The sequence below is a fragment of the Amborella trichopoda genome, chromosome 5 (assembly GCF_054954075.1).
Source record: "Amborella trichopoda isolate Santa Cruz 75 chromosome 5, AtrichopodaSantaCruz75HAP2 v2.0, whole genome shotgun sequence".
NCBI classification, from domain to species: Eukaryota; Viridiplantae; Streptophyta; class Magnoliopsida; order Amborellales; family Amborellaceae; genus Amborella; species Amborella trichopoda.
In genome coordinates this window covers 40,998,956-41,015,387 of record NC_142340.1, presented here as the reverse complement: position 1 = coordinate 41,015,387, position 16,432 = coordinate 40,998,956, and the positions used below count along the sequence as shown (strand labels likewise).

General features: G+C 36.7%; 1 protein-coding gene across 1 annotated transcript; it reads left to right on the top strand.

Annotated features, from left to right (window-relative positions):
• The first annotated feature begins 2,810 nt into the window (after positions 1 to 2,810).
• On the top strand, positions 2,811 to 15,156 carry ERH3 (P-loop containing nucleoside triphosphate hydrolases superfamily protein). The gene is made up of 8 exons (XM_020661849.2): positions 2,811 to 2,922; positions 3,077 to 3,202; positions 4,706 to 5,189; positions 5,889 to 6,086; positions 6,416 to 6,660; positions 8,282 to 8,440; positions 11,721 to 11,808; positions 14,513 to 15,156. The coding sequence occupies exons 2-8, from the start codon at positions 3,084 to 3,086 to the stop codon at positions 14,792 to 14,794; spliced, it is 1,575 nt and encodes a 524-aa protein (XP_020517508.1). The 5' UTR covers positions 2,811 to 2,922; positions 3,077 to 3,083; the 3' UTR covers positions 14,795 to 15,156.
• Positions 15,157 to 16,432: the final 1,276 nt, after the last annotated feature.

Below are 16,432 nucleotides of genomic sequence, written 5' to 3'. Positions count from 1 at the left end.
GAAGAACAAGGAGCAAAGACTCAATCTTTGTCATTTGATCCAGACTTAATGCTGAGTTCTAGGCATGAGGGCCTGGCTTCTAGGCTATTTTGTTCCAAATTTTGACTTTCTTTATTAATTTCAAATCTATTATTCGTATTTTCTCTTTACTTCTACATTTATTTTTGGATTTTACACAAACCCATGCCCACAACTTTCCAAAGAATAGGTTTTTTAATGCCGATTTCTTCGCTACACATAAATTTGACGGAACCCACCTCTTCTGACTTTTAAATATAAGTTTTGGACACATTCTTAGACAAATCAGACTGTATTTGACATGTTTGGGAATAACGTATGTATAGACATGTGCGCATTCTACTTAAAAAATAAATAGCACTGGAGTTAATCGTGTGGTAAAAAAAAAGTTTTGTTAGGAGACTCATAGAAAATGAGTGTTTTTTTAATATGCTTAGCAGTTTTGGACAATTGATTACCCCACAATGTAGTAATTTTTTTGTCAAAGTTATTTTAGGTCATTTATCAAAGGCAAAGTAAATTTTTTTTTGATTGAAAATCGTTTATTAACTATAGTGGAGAAAAATATTTATTAACTATAGTTGATGAATATATCATCCATCACCCACATAGAGTGTTAATTGCTTTTAAACTATTAATAAAATGAGACTAGTTTGTTTATAGAAATTTGTACTCTACCCCTACTAATGATGAAAATTACCCATATATGAAAAATTTTCTATTATAAAGAGGGTAATAAGTGTCTAGTAAATATTGAGTGTATTAAAAAAATACTCCATGTTTATGAGTACCTCAACAAAACTTTAAAAATTATTGAGAGGGCAATGCATAGAAAGTGGAGTTGAGGTTTGGGGGGCACTATAATTTTCCCTTTCCTTAACTGCCCTCTTTGAAAGGATATTTAGGTAAAGAAAAAATTTTATGTAAGTCCGACATTATATACAATGTCCCAAACAAAATTTCCTTATTGATAGTACAAAAAAAAAAAAAGGGTGTCTAATCAATCAAATTAGAGCCTATCTTCAAATAGTATCGAGAAATGTAGTTTCAATACCGAAAACCTTTGTGATAGCCTTAAAATGTATTTTCATCTTTACTTATAAAGTTTAAAGCTTAAAAAATAAAATAGATTGATAAATATATGAAAACTTGAAAATCTTGAAAATTGATGGTCCAAAAATGTGTCACAAAATACTCTATTTCCAAAACTTGAAATCCATTTTTTTTTTTCTCATGTCCATGCATCTTGATGTCCAGATGATGAATTTGAGGATATTTGGGCATCAAACCAACCTCTTCTAGTGAAATTTTTGAGGTAAGATCTAATTTGATTGTTAAGAGCCTCGACTCTATATAAACTTTTCCCAAAAAAAAAACTCCCCAAAAGGGCATATTTTAGATATAAAAATTATATATTTTTTATATTCATGATCACCTTGGCCTAGACCATAAATCCGCAAAAATTTAGATAAAGAATCCATCTTTAAGAGGTATATTATAGAGAGAGGACGCATATGTTTATACGAGTGACTCATAGAAACCCAATCCTGAGGTAAATTTATGTGTGAACGGTTCCACTTGACTCCACCTAATTCTAAAAAGTGAAAAAATGAAATAACTCCTGCGATCACTTGTTCGCTACCAGCTTTCTTTTGTTTCAACTTTCAACGGATAAAAATCTGTGCATATTTTATTTGGAAAAGAATGCCGAATATTTTCTTAAAAATTTTGAAATAAATGGAACTGCTTTTTCTCCCAAAATAAAGGAATAACAGTTGAGCCGTCAACGTTCAAATAAATCATCGGGAAGGGTGCTTCCGTAAAAAGCCACGATTCTTTACTCTTTACAAACAAGCCAAGGTCATTTTCGTAATATTTACCAAAAACCCAAATCGATTCCTTTTTGATTGGCTGCCCGTTAGGGATGGCAACGGACCCGACCAAACCCATGATTGGATGGCTAGACCCGATATTGGACCCGGGTATGAGTTTTATTTTTGGATAGGAAAAGTTAGATTTGGGTTTAAAACCTAGGCATATATAGTATTGAGGTGCGGGTTTGAGTCTAGCTAGGCCCAACCGTTGCCAACCCTACCGGTGGGCCAGCCAGGTCCCATTAGTGCCGATTGTTAATCCGATTTTGCTCAGCCCATCTTTATGTATTTATGGGTTTTGTTAGGCTACACCATCCGGTGATATAGACACTTAAAGTGCTCAATATTTTTTAACATTAAAATACCATCGAATTGTAATATAAAATTTTTCAAATAAGTGCATTTTTGGTCGGTTAGAAAGATATAAGGGATATTTTTATAAAAAATAATAGCATTCTATTTATAGTTAAAAATAATCAATACATCTAGTAATCGATGTCACACACCATATCAGAGATGTCATTGCCTATTATTATTAATAAATGTTTTTGTTTCTATTAAGAATTTTTAGTTTACCTTTGAGTAATTACTTAAAATTCATACTATTGGATAAAGGTATCTAAATATCTAAAAATATTAAATAGTTTAACGCTCTATACCACTTATTTTGAATAAAGGCCGACCATACACCCCTAAACAGTGGTTTAAAGTTCTACACCCCTAAACAACCGTTTAAAGTTAGTATACAATTGGATAAACGCCTAACAAAACATTTTATTTATTTACGTTTTTATTTTATTTTTTATTTATTTAGTTTTGCTCTGGGCCCATCTCTAATAGGGTCAGGGCCAAGGACCGGGCCGTTGCTACACATACTTTAAGCACATTTTAAAAAATAAAAAATAAAACTAAAAACTTGTCACAAAGAGAGAGGTGGAGGATGCTGCTTCTGCAACAACGGACGAATTCCTTTTATAAATACCTGAATTTCGAGGGAAATCGCCATTGAAATCATACCTTGAGCTCTCAAGTACCTTATTATTCTAAAACCCTTACTCTAATTTTATTGCTTGACCTCATTCAAGAGGTTCTGGCACAAATGCACCATTTTAGGCGTCTTTGGAGCTCTTAAAACCCTAACATACTGAAACTCTGATCTTATCATTCTCTCTCTTCCTTCATAGCTTCAATATGGTGGGAGCTCTTTCTGGATTACAAGATCATGTGAAATTGGCGAGGGAATATGCGTTGGAAGGCCTATATGACACTTCTATTATATTCTTTGATGGCGCCATTGCTCAAATCAACAAGTACTTCCTCTAAGCACTTGCATTCAATTTTATCTTCTTTTAGATTCTCGTGACGTTTTAGTTTTCTGTACTTTTTCTTTGATTTCATGCTCTGTTTGACTGTGACTGAAATTGGATCACTGTGTGATTTTCCTGGGGGAAATTCCATTTGAGTTTCTGCATTCTTCAAAAATTTTAAGAAATTTGTTATGTAGGATGACCAACAGTTCTTAACCCTCTCTATCGCTCCCTCTCTCTGTCTCTCTCTAATGCAAACTTATGGGAAATTGCTTCTGAAATGTTGACTAGAGATTTTATATACATTCAATTTCCAAAGATTTTAAGAGTGATAGCACCCTAGCGTTTCTTTTTCTTTCTCTCCTGTTTCCAAATTTATTTCTTTTTCTGTTCTTCTTGTGGGTTATTTCTAGAAGTGGTTCTTTTACCTAACTGTTATCTATCATAGAAAAATAGGTATTGTGATGTGTTCCTAAAGCTGAACTTTGCTGAGGGTATTATCTGGAAATCTAGGCTGGTTGGTTTGGAGTTGTCATCGTAACAATGGATGGCTCTTGTTCTTCTCCTCTTGGGTTGATCAATTGATTGCAGGGGAAGGTCCTATCAAATTTGAGTTAACTATGGGAAGCATACTATATCGATGTTCATATAGGTTTATTGATCTATGTCGCACCGGTTTATCTGGTTCCAATGGAACCAATTAGACAACCCATAAAGAATCAATAGGTAAACTGTTTTTGGTTGTTTGATTTGTTATATGTGTTGATGTTCATAACCTCTTTAGATGGTTAGATTCATAGAGAATCAGTCAGCAACCAATAAAGAGCCGATTAGACGAACCATCAACAGCCAATCAACAAAATTTTCATGGTATTTGATTTCTTTGTATGTGTAATGTGCATAAATTCTTAGATGGGCACAGATCCATAATTGTAGGGAGATGCAACAATAAAAGTTGGAATATTCTTAATTATAGATGGTGACATGCTAAATAAACTAAGTTAAACTGAATTTAATGCCTCAACCGAAGTGCTTATTTTTCCAATTTTCAAGCTGCCGTCCTTGTTTGTGCTTTACTTGTATGCATGTTTATAAATTCCGTATTCCGAATATTTGACAATCACTATGATGTATTACTTTTGTGTGCTGTGCTAGTCGATGGGAATCCAACACAAGGCAATGGCTATGGAAATGTGTTTATTTCTCTGTCGTCATTTGGTTTGTATACAGTTATAGGCTTCATGACAGTTGGTAGTTCAAATATTGTAAGAATAACAGAGGTGTAAATGAAACTTGCTAGTACCTAATTACTGTCCACAGAAAATGAACTCGGTAGGACTTGATTGTTCATATGTTCTTGGGAGTGGATTCTTTGCCCTTGATTTGCACACCTTTGCTTTGGGTCATTGATGCTGGCTTACCATTCTGTTTTTCATTTTTCATTTTTCATTTTTATTGTTTCCCCATAAGTCTCACATCATTTTGATGTTGCTTTCATGTTGTCAGGTATCTGACCACACTTGATGACCCATTGATTCGTTCAAAATGGATGAACTGCAAGAAAGGACTCTCTGAAGAAGTAGATGTTGTAAAGCAGTTGGATGCAGAAAGAAGAGCTTTTAATGAAGTTCCTGGAACAAGGCGATCTTCTTCACCACCAATTCGAACTAAGTCTTTTCTATTTCAACCGGTAGACGAGTGCCCACCTTTCTCAAGTGCTCCTATAGATGATCCTGATGTTTGGAGGCCACCTAATCGAGATCCTCAGCAACAATATGGTAGTAGGAGGTCTACACGTGCTGGCCAAATGGCCTCTTCAAGGAAGTCTAATCAAGATGCAACGTGGGCCCGTGGGTCGTCTAGGACTGGAACAGTTGGTCGTGGAGCAAAGGCTAATGCTACGGGCACTTCAGGGAAGGCCGGGGTTCGAGGTTCAGGACCTCCTGGGAAAAAAGGAGCTGGTGCTGGCAAGTCCAAGGCAGATTCAGGGGTAAATTTTGTCACTCTAAGAGTTGTTTTCTAAGATACCCATCAAGGGAAAGGATGTTTTTTTTTCCATTGTTACAATTTAATCATAAAAAATTTTATTCTGATTTTTCATGTTCTTTTGATATCCTTGTGATTGTAAAGACTCCGAGTAAGTTGGAGAAGTCAGGCATTTGTTCTTTGCGGTTATGCACAATGAAACAGACTTTTTTCATGTGTTTTTCATTCGTCTCTTTCTTTTCTTCTAGAAGTTGAAGCGATTTAGCATGTATTCTTTTTCATAATATGTACTTGTGGATATTGTTGACATATACATAACTATGTTGACATATAAACAATGTCTATGTTGTTGACTGATAAATATTGTATGAGCACGGAATAATATGCTGTTGATATATAAATAGCATATACAAAGGAGAGCATGTTTTCTTTTTTCTAATAGTACTTATGGATGATCTTGCTCTGGATTTCATGCTTCTTATTCTGCTATTTGGACTTCTTTGTCCAATTTATTCATCATAAATTTATTGCATGGTCATACAAATTGTTTTATTCCCTCTCTTTTCTTCCTTTACTGTTATGTGATTACGTCTGTCCTATTCAACTCCCACTAGTTTGCGTTCTTGGCTTCTATGCTACTGTTTGCTTTTCAAACCAAGTGTTTTGGGTTTTCTAGCTCCTAATTTGTTTGTGATATTGATAGAATGGTGATTCAGATGAAGGGAAATCAAGAAGGGGACAATACGAAGGACCTGATGCTGATTTGGCTGCAATGCTTGAAAGAGATGTTCTAGAGACCAGTCCTGGAGTAAGATGGGATGATGTTGCTGGACTCAGTGAGGCCAAAAGGCTCTTGGAGGAAGCTGTTGTCCTTCCCTTGTGGATGCCTGAGTATTTTCAGGTAATTCATTTTATTTGGCTGAGTGTTTTTTTTGGGTTGCTGGTAGTTGTCTTTTTGAAAGGTGAGCTTTATTGTTGATTGGTGGAGGATGTAAAAATGTTAAAATCTGGGAAGCCATAATCCCTTGTAGGAAATGTTAATTTTGCTAGGCCTATTAGTTCAATTTTCTACAGTTTTTTTTTCTTTTCCGTGTGAAATCCGAACGTTTCTTTTTTCAGTTATAAATTTCTGCTAGAATCAAATGCACTATGATGGAAATCAATTACCCGGCAGGAGATTTTTTATTATAAACAAAAAACATTAATGTTTTTCATGTTCACAATCTACAGGGTATTCGTCGGCCTTGGAAAGGAGTCTTAATGTTTGGCCCACCTGGTACTGGAAAGACTCTTTTGGCTAAAGCTGTGGCAACAGAGTGTGGAACAACATTCTTTAATGTTTCTTCTGCCACACTTGCTTCAAAATGGCGTGGTGAGAGTGAACGTATGGTTCGTTGCTTGTTTGATCTGGCAAGAGCGTATGCTCCAAGTACAATTTTTATTGACGAGATTGATTCCCTTTGCAATGCTCGGGGGTATGCAAATCTAATCTTTCCTTTTTCTGGTTTTTCTAATTTTTAAACATGGTTTAACTTATTTTTTAGGGAGAAATTTATGGAAAAATCTCATTTTATTATTGGAGTTTAAAATGCCCCTTATATTTTATATTTTTATGCTCATATTCCACTTTTGAGTGTGCATATTGTGTTTTAATAGGATTTTTTTATACACTGGATTGCGCTCAAATTTGGGAGTTAATACTTCTCACCACCATGCGCTTATAAAAAATTATAAAAAAATTAAAAGAAATAAAATGACCAATATTGTTTTATGTTATTGAATTATATTTAAATTTTTTTCCAAGTGTGTAATGAAGTATAGATGCCAAAATTTGAGCTGAAACCGATGTATAAAAATATTACGTTACAGTACAATACGTGCTCTCAAAATGTGGGACTTGAGTGTAAAGATAAATTATGGGGGAATGTTTCCGAATTCCAATTATAATATAGGATTTTTCCACCAATTTCCCTGGTTTTATTAACTTTTCTGCAAATTATTTGGCTTCGCGATTTTCATAGTTGGTGCTTGTAGTTGCTATAAAGATTTTCAGATCCCCAGGATTTCATTGAAAATTACCTGAATCATGGATTGTCCTGCTCAACCATTGACTCTCTGTCCACAACTATTACCACCCATTTATTGCAAACATTTATCAGAATTCAGAAATGCTCGTTATGCGATCAAACTGCATTATCAGCAAGGAAACATCTTCCATATCAAGTCCCTGATGCAAACTATACTGTTCTTTTTAGCTTAAGAGGCAGGGCGCAGATACACTTTCTTTTCTTATTCACGGGGTTTCAATTGACTGTGCCTACAAAAGGACTTGATTTTCATGTCAAACAGTGATATAAATTTCTCCGAGGCCTCAGATGTTACAATCCCTATTTCATTTGTTGAGATTTTTTTATTTTTTTATGGCTTCTACCTCAAGTGTTTTGATCATAGTTGATGGGATTGGGAGCGAGAATGGTACTGGGATTGGGGTTGGGATCAGGAGCGAGGGATCGTGAAACGCTAGAAGATCCCTATGGTTGGGAACATTGTCCGTACAATGCACATGTTACGGATCGAGATCCCCGAATGTCAGGGATTGAAATTCCAATCTTTTGGGGATCTTGATCCTGACATTTTGGGATCTTGATCCCAACATTTTAGGGATCTTGTTGCCAACCTTATTATGTATACTCTTTAAAGTGGGGATCTCATTATTTATAGCAAACAAACAATATTTGTGTTGCTAGTTGGCTATAAACAAAGAAAATCATCAGTTTGGTTGTTGTTTTAGTGTTTAAGGTTGGGATCGAGATCCCTAACGGCAAGAATCAGGATCCTTTTCTGTGGGGTACAAGATCCCAAAATTTAAAATTCGAGATCCCTTAGAGATCTGTTTCGGGAGCGACAGAATCGAGATTTTAGAAGGGATCGCCTACCAAAGTAGGAGATCCCGGTAACTATGGTTTTGATTATAGAACACTTCAATATTGTGTCTTTGGTAAATATTCAGCATTTTTTTGGATCAAGGTAACTGGATTAGATGTTATTACCTATTTTCAGCTTTTCTATCTCACTGAGTGAATTTGTTTGTTGCAGGGCTTCTGGGGAGCATGAATCATCGAGAAGGGTGAAATCAGAACTTTTAGTACAGGTTGATGGTGTTAATAACAGCTCTACTGGCGAGGATGGGGGAAGGAAAATTGTCATGGTATTAGCAGCTACGAACTTTCCATGGGATATTGACGAGGCACTTAGGTAGAGATTTGTTGAGCTCATCCTTTATGTACCTTTTCTTTCTTTCTTAAAATTGGGGGTTTTATTAGAGAATTGCTGGTAAAATTTGCACCAACCAGGAGTCTAGTTAGCCATAGCTTTTAAGCTATGGTAGGCTGATGCAGATGAAAATTCACAAAAAAAAAAATATACATATTTTTCTTTTTTTTTTTAAATGGGTTATCTTTCTAGGAATTGGGTAGGTGTGGCGTGAGTTTTTTGTGGTTTGGGGGTATGATTTTAGGATAATTTAGGCTTAGCTTTTTTTAAAACAGTGTTCGCAAGACCGAGCGATCTAACCGCTAACCGCCCGGTTAGACCTGAACCGGCTATTGGCTGGTTTCGGTTTGGGCGGTTTTGGTGATCAACTGGCATTTAAAAAAAATACTTAAACTCTCAAAAATAAGAAATTTGATTTGTAATGCATTTTTTAATATTCTTTACATTATGGTAAAAATTAAAAAATGTTTTGGTCATTAATACTCACTTCTATATTTTCCCATCTTTTTCAAAAAAATTTAAAACTGCCCCTAGACATACATCGATTCGTTAAAATCCATTTTTTTTTATTAATTTTCAACTTCATTTGAATGTGTTTTGTTTTAATCATTCTTTTTATGCTTTTCATATTTTAGTAGATTTTTTTCCATATCTTTGTTATGTTTTTTCAACACTTTTTTAACTGCCCGGGACTTGCCCTGTTAGAGCGGTTGAATCGGCCGGATTACCAGTTAAGCCAATTAAATTGCTTCCTGGCCCATGTCCGGTTAATCGTTCTGGTTCGATTTTGCAAACTTTGTTTTAAAATGATAAGTTACGCATGGTTGGACTTTTCACAATATATTGCGGTAACTTGGCCTTACCTAAAGAAGTCCTACTTTTATGGAATTAAGATTTAGGAAGAGATATGGAGGTTGCATGAGAGAAAATAAGGAAATAAAGGGATATGTAGGCTATGTGAGAGAAAATAGGGAGATAAGAGCTATGGAGGATCATAGAGATTCACGTGAGAGAAACAAGAAGATAAATATCATGTAGGAGGGAGATAGAGAAGAGAAAGTCCGTGCAAGTTAGAGAGAGAATTTTATGGGATCTTTTATTTTTTATTTTAGTCTATTTAAAAGGAGATGTCCCTTCTTTGTAATGATAAAAAAATGAGAATTAAGTAAATTGATCTTGTAAAAAGATCGTTTTTGGGGTGGACTCCTTTGTAGACCTTGAGAGAGGGTATATTCTCTCAACCTTATTATTATTATTATTCCGGTTTATTATTTCTCCATGCATTAGTTGGTTTCAGAGTAAGTTAGATCCAAAGATAGCAAGTAAGATCCATCAATTACGATGTCGCCGAATGCTGCTCTTACAATCGAGGATATGGAGCTTGAACACAACTTGGAGGGTATTCGACGAGAAATAAGTGAAACCAATCAGAGATTGCAACGGTTGGAGGATGCCATTCATCGAGAAGAGGGCTCTTGCAACCACGTGGACTTGGCGCTAAATCTCACCGTTAAGACAAATCAAGCTCCCCGATTGACCCAGGCGGCCGATCCAAAACGTCCTGAACAAATTTGCAGATAAGATCTGCATCCCATAGAGCGTCCACGAGATTTCAATATTAAAATCGATCTCTCGAAATTTCATGAGGAACGTAAGGTTAAACTTGTTGCTACCAAGCTCCGCGGTTGCTGCAGCCTGGTGGGAACAAGTTCAACAATCCTAACTTCGTAGTGGGAAGGGAAAAATTAGTGATTGGCAAAAGATGAAAAAGAAATTGAAAGAATAAAAAAAAAAGTGGAAGATTATACTGGGGAGTTTTATTGATTAGTTGCTCGAAATAATCTCCAAGAGACAGAAGGACCAAAGGTTGCTCGATATGTAAATGGCCTTCAATCAACCATTAGGGATGATTTTTTTCTCCATCAGCCATGGACTTTAAGTAAAGCTTTTCAAATTGCTTTACAAGTAGAGACTAAATACCAATAGAGCACCGATAAGCGATTTCACACCCAGAAGGAAGTTTCACGCCAATCAAAATTTAATGAAGAAAAAAAAGGATACTGCAAAGATTACGTATTATCGATGCAACGAACCAGGACACCGTGCATATGAATGCCCAAAAAAGAGGATGGAGGTACACTTGGCTAAGGAAGAAGATGAAGCTCCAGAAGAATATCAAATTCAAGAAATAGTCATGCATGGTGATGAAGGGGATCCACTTTGAATCAAGCTCGAGGTCGTGCTTCTCCCAACCCGAGGAGAATGACACGGATGAAAATTAAAAAAGTCAAGAAAATAATTTATTTTTTCTTATTTTTTTAAAATGGGTTACCTTATAGGAATTGGGTGCGTGTGGTGTGAGTTTTTTGTGGTTAGGGTGTTTGATTTTAGGATAAGTTAGCCTTAGTTGGTTTTAAAATGATAAGTTAAGCATGATTGGACGTTTCAGGATATATTGGGTTAACTTGGCCTTATCGAAAGAAGTCATACTTTTATGGACTTAAGATTTAGGAAGAGATATGGAGGCTAAATGAGAGAAAATAAGGAAATAAAGGATATGGAGGCTACGTGAGGGAAAATAGGGAGATAAGAGATATGGAGGATCATAGAGACTCACGTGAGAGAAATAGGGAGATAGAGTTCACGTGGGAGGGTGATAGAGAAGAGAAAGTCCATGCAAGTTAGAAAGAGAGATTTTTATGGGTCCTTTTATTTCTTATTTTAGTCGATTTAAAGGGAGATGTCCTTTCTTTGTAAAGATAAGAGAATGAGAATTGAGCAAATTGATCTCGTGAAAAGATCGTTTTTGGGGTGGATTCCCTTGCAAACCTTGAAAGAGGGTATATTCTCTCAGCCTCTTTTTATTATTATTATTCTGGTTTATTATTTCTCCCTGCATGAGAGGGCAATAGGTGTTTTTACATGTAGACAGAGGGATTTTTGTCTTCTATAGAAGAGGGGGAAGTATGGCCCAGTAGATTGTGGAAAACCGTCATCCATTGGATCACCATTGTCCATTGAAATGGATGGTGATGGAGAGAAAGTGATCCACAGAAGTGTGGCATAACTCTTACGGTGGTCCTCACTGTCTCTCCATCACTGTCCTGATCAACGGATAGTAATTGCCTAATGGGCAATGGTTTTTCCATAGTCCATTGAAGTACAATTTACTTTCCATGTAAAAACGGTTTTACCGTTTTATCTTGCATGAATGCTAGCATGAGTTTTGTTGCATGGAGTGACTGATGTTATTTTATGGTAGACGACGACTGGAAAAAAGAATATATATTCCACTTCCAAACTTTGAAAGCCGAAAAGAGCTTATCCGTATCAACTTGAAAACAGTCGAGGTATGCAATAATTCCTCCCCTATAGTCAATTTTTATTGTACTAAAGTTGTTTAAATGTCTCACATATCGTCAGCTTTTTTTATTTTGTTGTTTCCTAAGCTAAGTGAAATTTTTCTTTTGTGGTTGTGGGTATGGTTTATTTTATTCCATGTATTTTTTTTGGGTGCGGTTTGTATAGAGCCTAGGCTCTAAACAATCAAATTAGAACCTACCGTCAATTAGTATTAAGAAATGTGGTTTCAATACTGAAAATCTTTTTGATAGCCTTAGAATATATTTTCATCTTTATTTATAAAGTTTAAAGCTTAAAAATAGTGTAGATCGAGAGATCTATGAAAACTTGAAAATCCTGAAAATTGACGGAATGACGGTCCAAAAATGTGTTACAAAATACAATATTTTCAAAAGTTGAAATCTATTTTTTTCTCATGTCCATGCATCTTGATGTCGAGATGATCAATTTGAGGATATTTGGGGATCAAAAGGACCTCTTCTAGTGAAATTTTTGAGGTAGGCTCAAATTTGATTGTTTAGAGCCTCAGCTCTATATAAACTTTTCCCATTTTTTGTTTGTTGTACTTCATCTATCATTGAAATCTTACTCTGCTAAATTGGTTTATCTTGGGGTTGAAAGATGGAAGACACGAATTGGGGTACACGGGGTAAGAGCAAGTTAAATACAGATAAGCATAAGAATAACTTCACTTGCATGAAAAAACCACAAGAACTTTTCTCATTGCAAAACCACTCAAATTAGATGACTTTGATAGCATGGGGAAAAACGAAGGGTGCAATGGGTCGGCAGCCCGACTTTGAACAGCTTGGGCTCCGGGGTCCTGACCCAAGCCTGAAATCTAGATCTAGTGTTGGAGCGGGGCCTGGGATATGGGCAATGACCAAGCCGAGCTCGATCCGGACTGACCCTATCTTTTTTATTTTTTATTTTTTGAAAACAAGAAAGTTAATATCACATACCCTAGGGAAAGCTGGCCCTGCCCCTTGCCCTAGCCCTAGCCCGGCCCTACCCTAACAGGGCCGAAGAGGCCTTGGCCCTATCAGGGCCAGGCCAAATATAATAGAAGTAAACAAAAAAGCATTAAGAGAAAAGGGTTGGGTAAGTCGAACCGGGCTAGCCATGTTGCTGACTTGGCCCCAACCTGGCCCACCCCTGCCCTTTCCTTGGACCGTGGTGGCCCGACCCTGGCTCTTGGGATATTTTGTGGTCCAGGGCCCTGTCTTTTAGGGCCAGACCAATTGGGCTGCACCGAACCAACCAGCCCATTGCCAGCCCTAGCAAAAACGCAGTCTTAGCCCTTAACCTGGCAACCCCAGTATTTCTTCTTGTGGCTCTAAGATACCATAAAGAAGCCAAGAAAGACACCATAACCAGTGGGGTGGTGATTATGGTAGCCAGCTCGGTTATCATTAAACAAGGCCTGTTCATCAGACTATGTGAAGAACTAAAGTATGATATCGTTACCATGATAACCAATAGGCCCATGTAGCTATGGAAGCCTCCTTGACTTGTCTGGTACTTAGTGGACCGCTAAAATCCCCTCATAACACTCATGACTAAGTGAATATTTACTATATAGTTATACTAATGATCTAGATACCCTAGTGCTCTAGGATACCTCTACTAGAGTGATAATATAGTGCAGAATATATGTCAGCTGTTCTTTGCTTGCTTTCTGAAAATTAGAAACATTCCTCATGTCACCTTTGTGCATGCTACTAATTGATTCATCAATGCAAATTTAAGGAGGCTTCATTACTCCTTTGAGTTACCTCGTCCTTAATAAAATGAGAAAATACCTTGTGTTGTGTCCTGAAGCAATAAGTTTGTGTTAATATGTATGGCACTATGACTTTTGCCTTTTTCGGCTGGATGTCGAGCTCATGGTTTTTCTTTATATGTATGGGTATCATATAGATTGATTAATCTTCTTGAAAAATGGCAACTCAAACAATCAGCATCTGAGTATCCTATTACTTGGAATGAGCTTAATTAATTTCAATAAAAGACTGCAACTTAAAGCATATATTATTATTAACCAAAGAAAGATCCATGGGCACGCGTTATGGGGATTTCATATGCATGGCAGGCGCTCAGGTCTCCTTGAAATCTCTCTCGCTTTTTCAAGTATTTCTCTTTGCAACAACAGGCAGTTTGATTATTCCTCAGAATAACAAGATCTGCTTTGATTCCCTAGTCTTGCATTGTTTCACTGTGAGAATCCTTTGCAAGGAACAACTTCCTTACCCTCAAGAAAAGGGACAAGATCCAAACAAGAATAGTTCCTAAGCAGCTTGCTTCTATCTCTTTGTGCATGTCATTGAGCACATATAGTTCCTTGCAACATGTGAGGCAGGGCTGGAGGATCTCAATCTCATTGCCTCTTGCCAAAATTAGGAAAGTAAAGATTCATTTTGCCAATTGCAGTAATATGATGAATATTTCTGCCAATTCCTGGTATTTTGTGCATTATGTTTTGTATGTTAGTCATGCATTAATAATAAGAATAAAATAAAATTTCTTGCATGTCATGTAAGTCCCTCTCTCTCTCTCTCTCACTCACTCTCTCTCTCTCTCTCTCACACACACACACACACAATTAACATAATTGAATTATCTTGTACCTCTATATAAATATTTGCCTATCATGTACCAAGTCCTTTTCTCTCATGTCTTTTATGTCAATAGGTTGCCCCTGATGTGAACATTGACAACGTTGCTCGTAGGACAGAGGGATATAGTGGAGACGACCTCACTAATGTGTGTCGAGACGCCTCATTAAATGGAATGAGGAGGAAGATTGCAGGGAAGACTCGGGATGAGATCAAGAACATGTCCAAGGATGAGATATCAAAAGACCCGGTTGCAATGTGTGACTTTGAAGAAGCCCTCACCAAGGTTCAGCGAAGCGTGTCTGCAGCTGATATAGAGCGCCATGAGAAGTGGTTCTCGGAATTTGGCTCTGCCTAGTGGGGCAGTCTCTTTATGCACAGTGAGTGAGAGACAGTTGCAGCGGGTACACCTGTTTTTCTCCTTTAAGCTTTGTGCTGTCTTGAAAGCCACAAGTATGCATAGGAGAGAGAGAGGTGTCATTAGGTGCCTGACCTTAGACCTCATTAGAGCATTGTGAAAGGGAGAGAGTTGCATGGAGTATTTCTTTAGTCCATCTTTGGGCTTTGTGATGTCTTGGAAGCTACAAATGCTTTCCTCAACTGTTCTGTTGTAATATTTATGGAAGGGTGCCATTTTGGTGAGGCTGCAGAATCGGACCATGAAAATTTGGTATTGAAATCAAGAGGGGAACCGGGCTTCTTCGTGCCCCAATTTTATTCTCTCTTGTTTCCCCTCTCTCTCTCTCTCTCTCTCTCTCTCACACACACACCCCACAAGAATGCTCGCCTTTACTAGAAATTCTTTCTATAAGAAATCTCTACTAGAAAATCTCTCTTTACCACAAAATGATTGGATTCTTTTACGTTTTGGGTCCTTTCGGGACCGCGTTATGTTCCTCTACCACGGGACCTGCTATGTGTATTAGTTAAGGTCTCGTTTCTTGGAACTATTACTTGACTCCAATTTTCTTCCAAGTGTTTCCTCTAAAAGCAACACGTCTATGGCCTGTTCCATAGGTGGTTTGGACTTTTGAATCAACACCCTTGTGGCATCAAACTTGGCCCTTGGATTTGGCCTCTTCTATAGGTGGCTTGGACTTTTGAAACACCCATGTGGCATCAAACTCGGCCCTCGGATTTTTTTAGATGATGGCAACTCGGTTCTCATTCTCCGTCTTTATGCCAATTGTTTTTAACTGTTCACAGAGATCTTAAACTTTTCGAGTAAACTCCACAGTGAAGTCATTGCCTTATCTTCATGCTCATAGTTATACTTCAAATAATGCCTTTCTCGAACCGCTCACCTGTTCGTGCACAATGGTAAGCTAACCCCAAGTTATATTTGCTATTCTTATATTTGGATCACCTGTTCGTGCACAATGGTTCGCTAATCCCAAGTTATATTTGCTATTCTTATATTTGGATGATGTATATGTTCATTCCATTCTACTTTTTCATGCCATTATTATATCTTGGGCAGCTGGCCAAGGTTCAATACAAACAACTACTTTTTCATGCCATTATTATATCTTGGGCAGCTGGCCAGGGTTCAATCCCATCAACTACATTTTCTAGAGAACGCACTTTATCAAGGAGCTTTTTGGCCACACTTTTAAGATTTTATAGCAGTGCTTGATTTACATTATTTTGGAAGCTTTAAATTTTATAGTAAGTTATAAAAATATATTTTAAGGTTATCACCAAAATTTTTAGTATTGAAACCACATTTTTCGATACTAATTGAAAGTACGTTTTACTTTGATAGTTTAGAACCTCAACTCTATATAAACTACACCCATAAAATTCTCTTAAGCATATATCAAATACCGAAAAAAAATTAAAAAAAATCACAATAATCTTTACCATAAAAAAATAAAAAAATATCACAATAATCAGACCGTCCAAAAGAGGAGATTTTCAACGCTAAATTCCAATATTTGGGCAGGATATGTATTCTTTATACACTATATTTCTTTTCCATGCTTCCTTTTAGTAA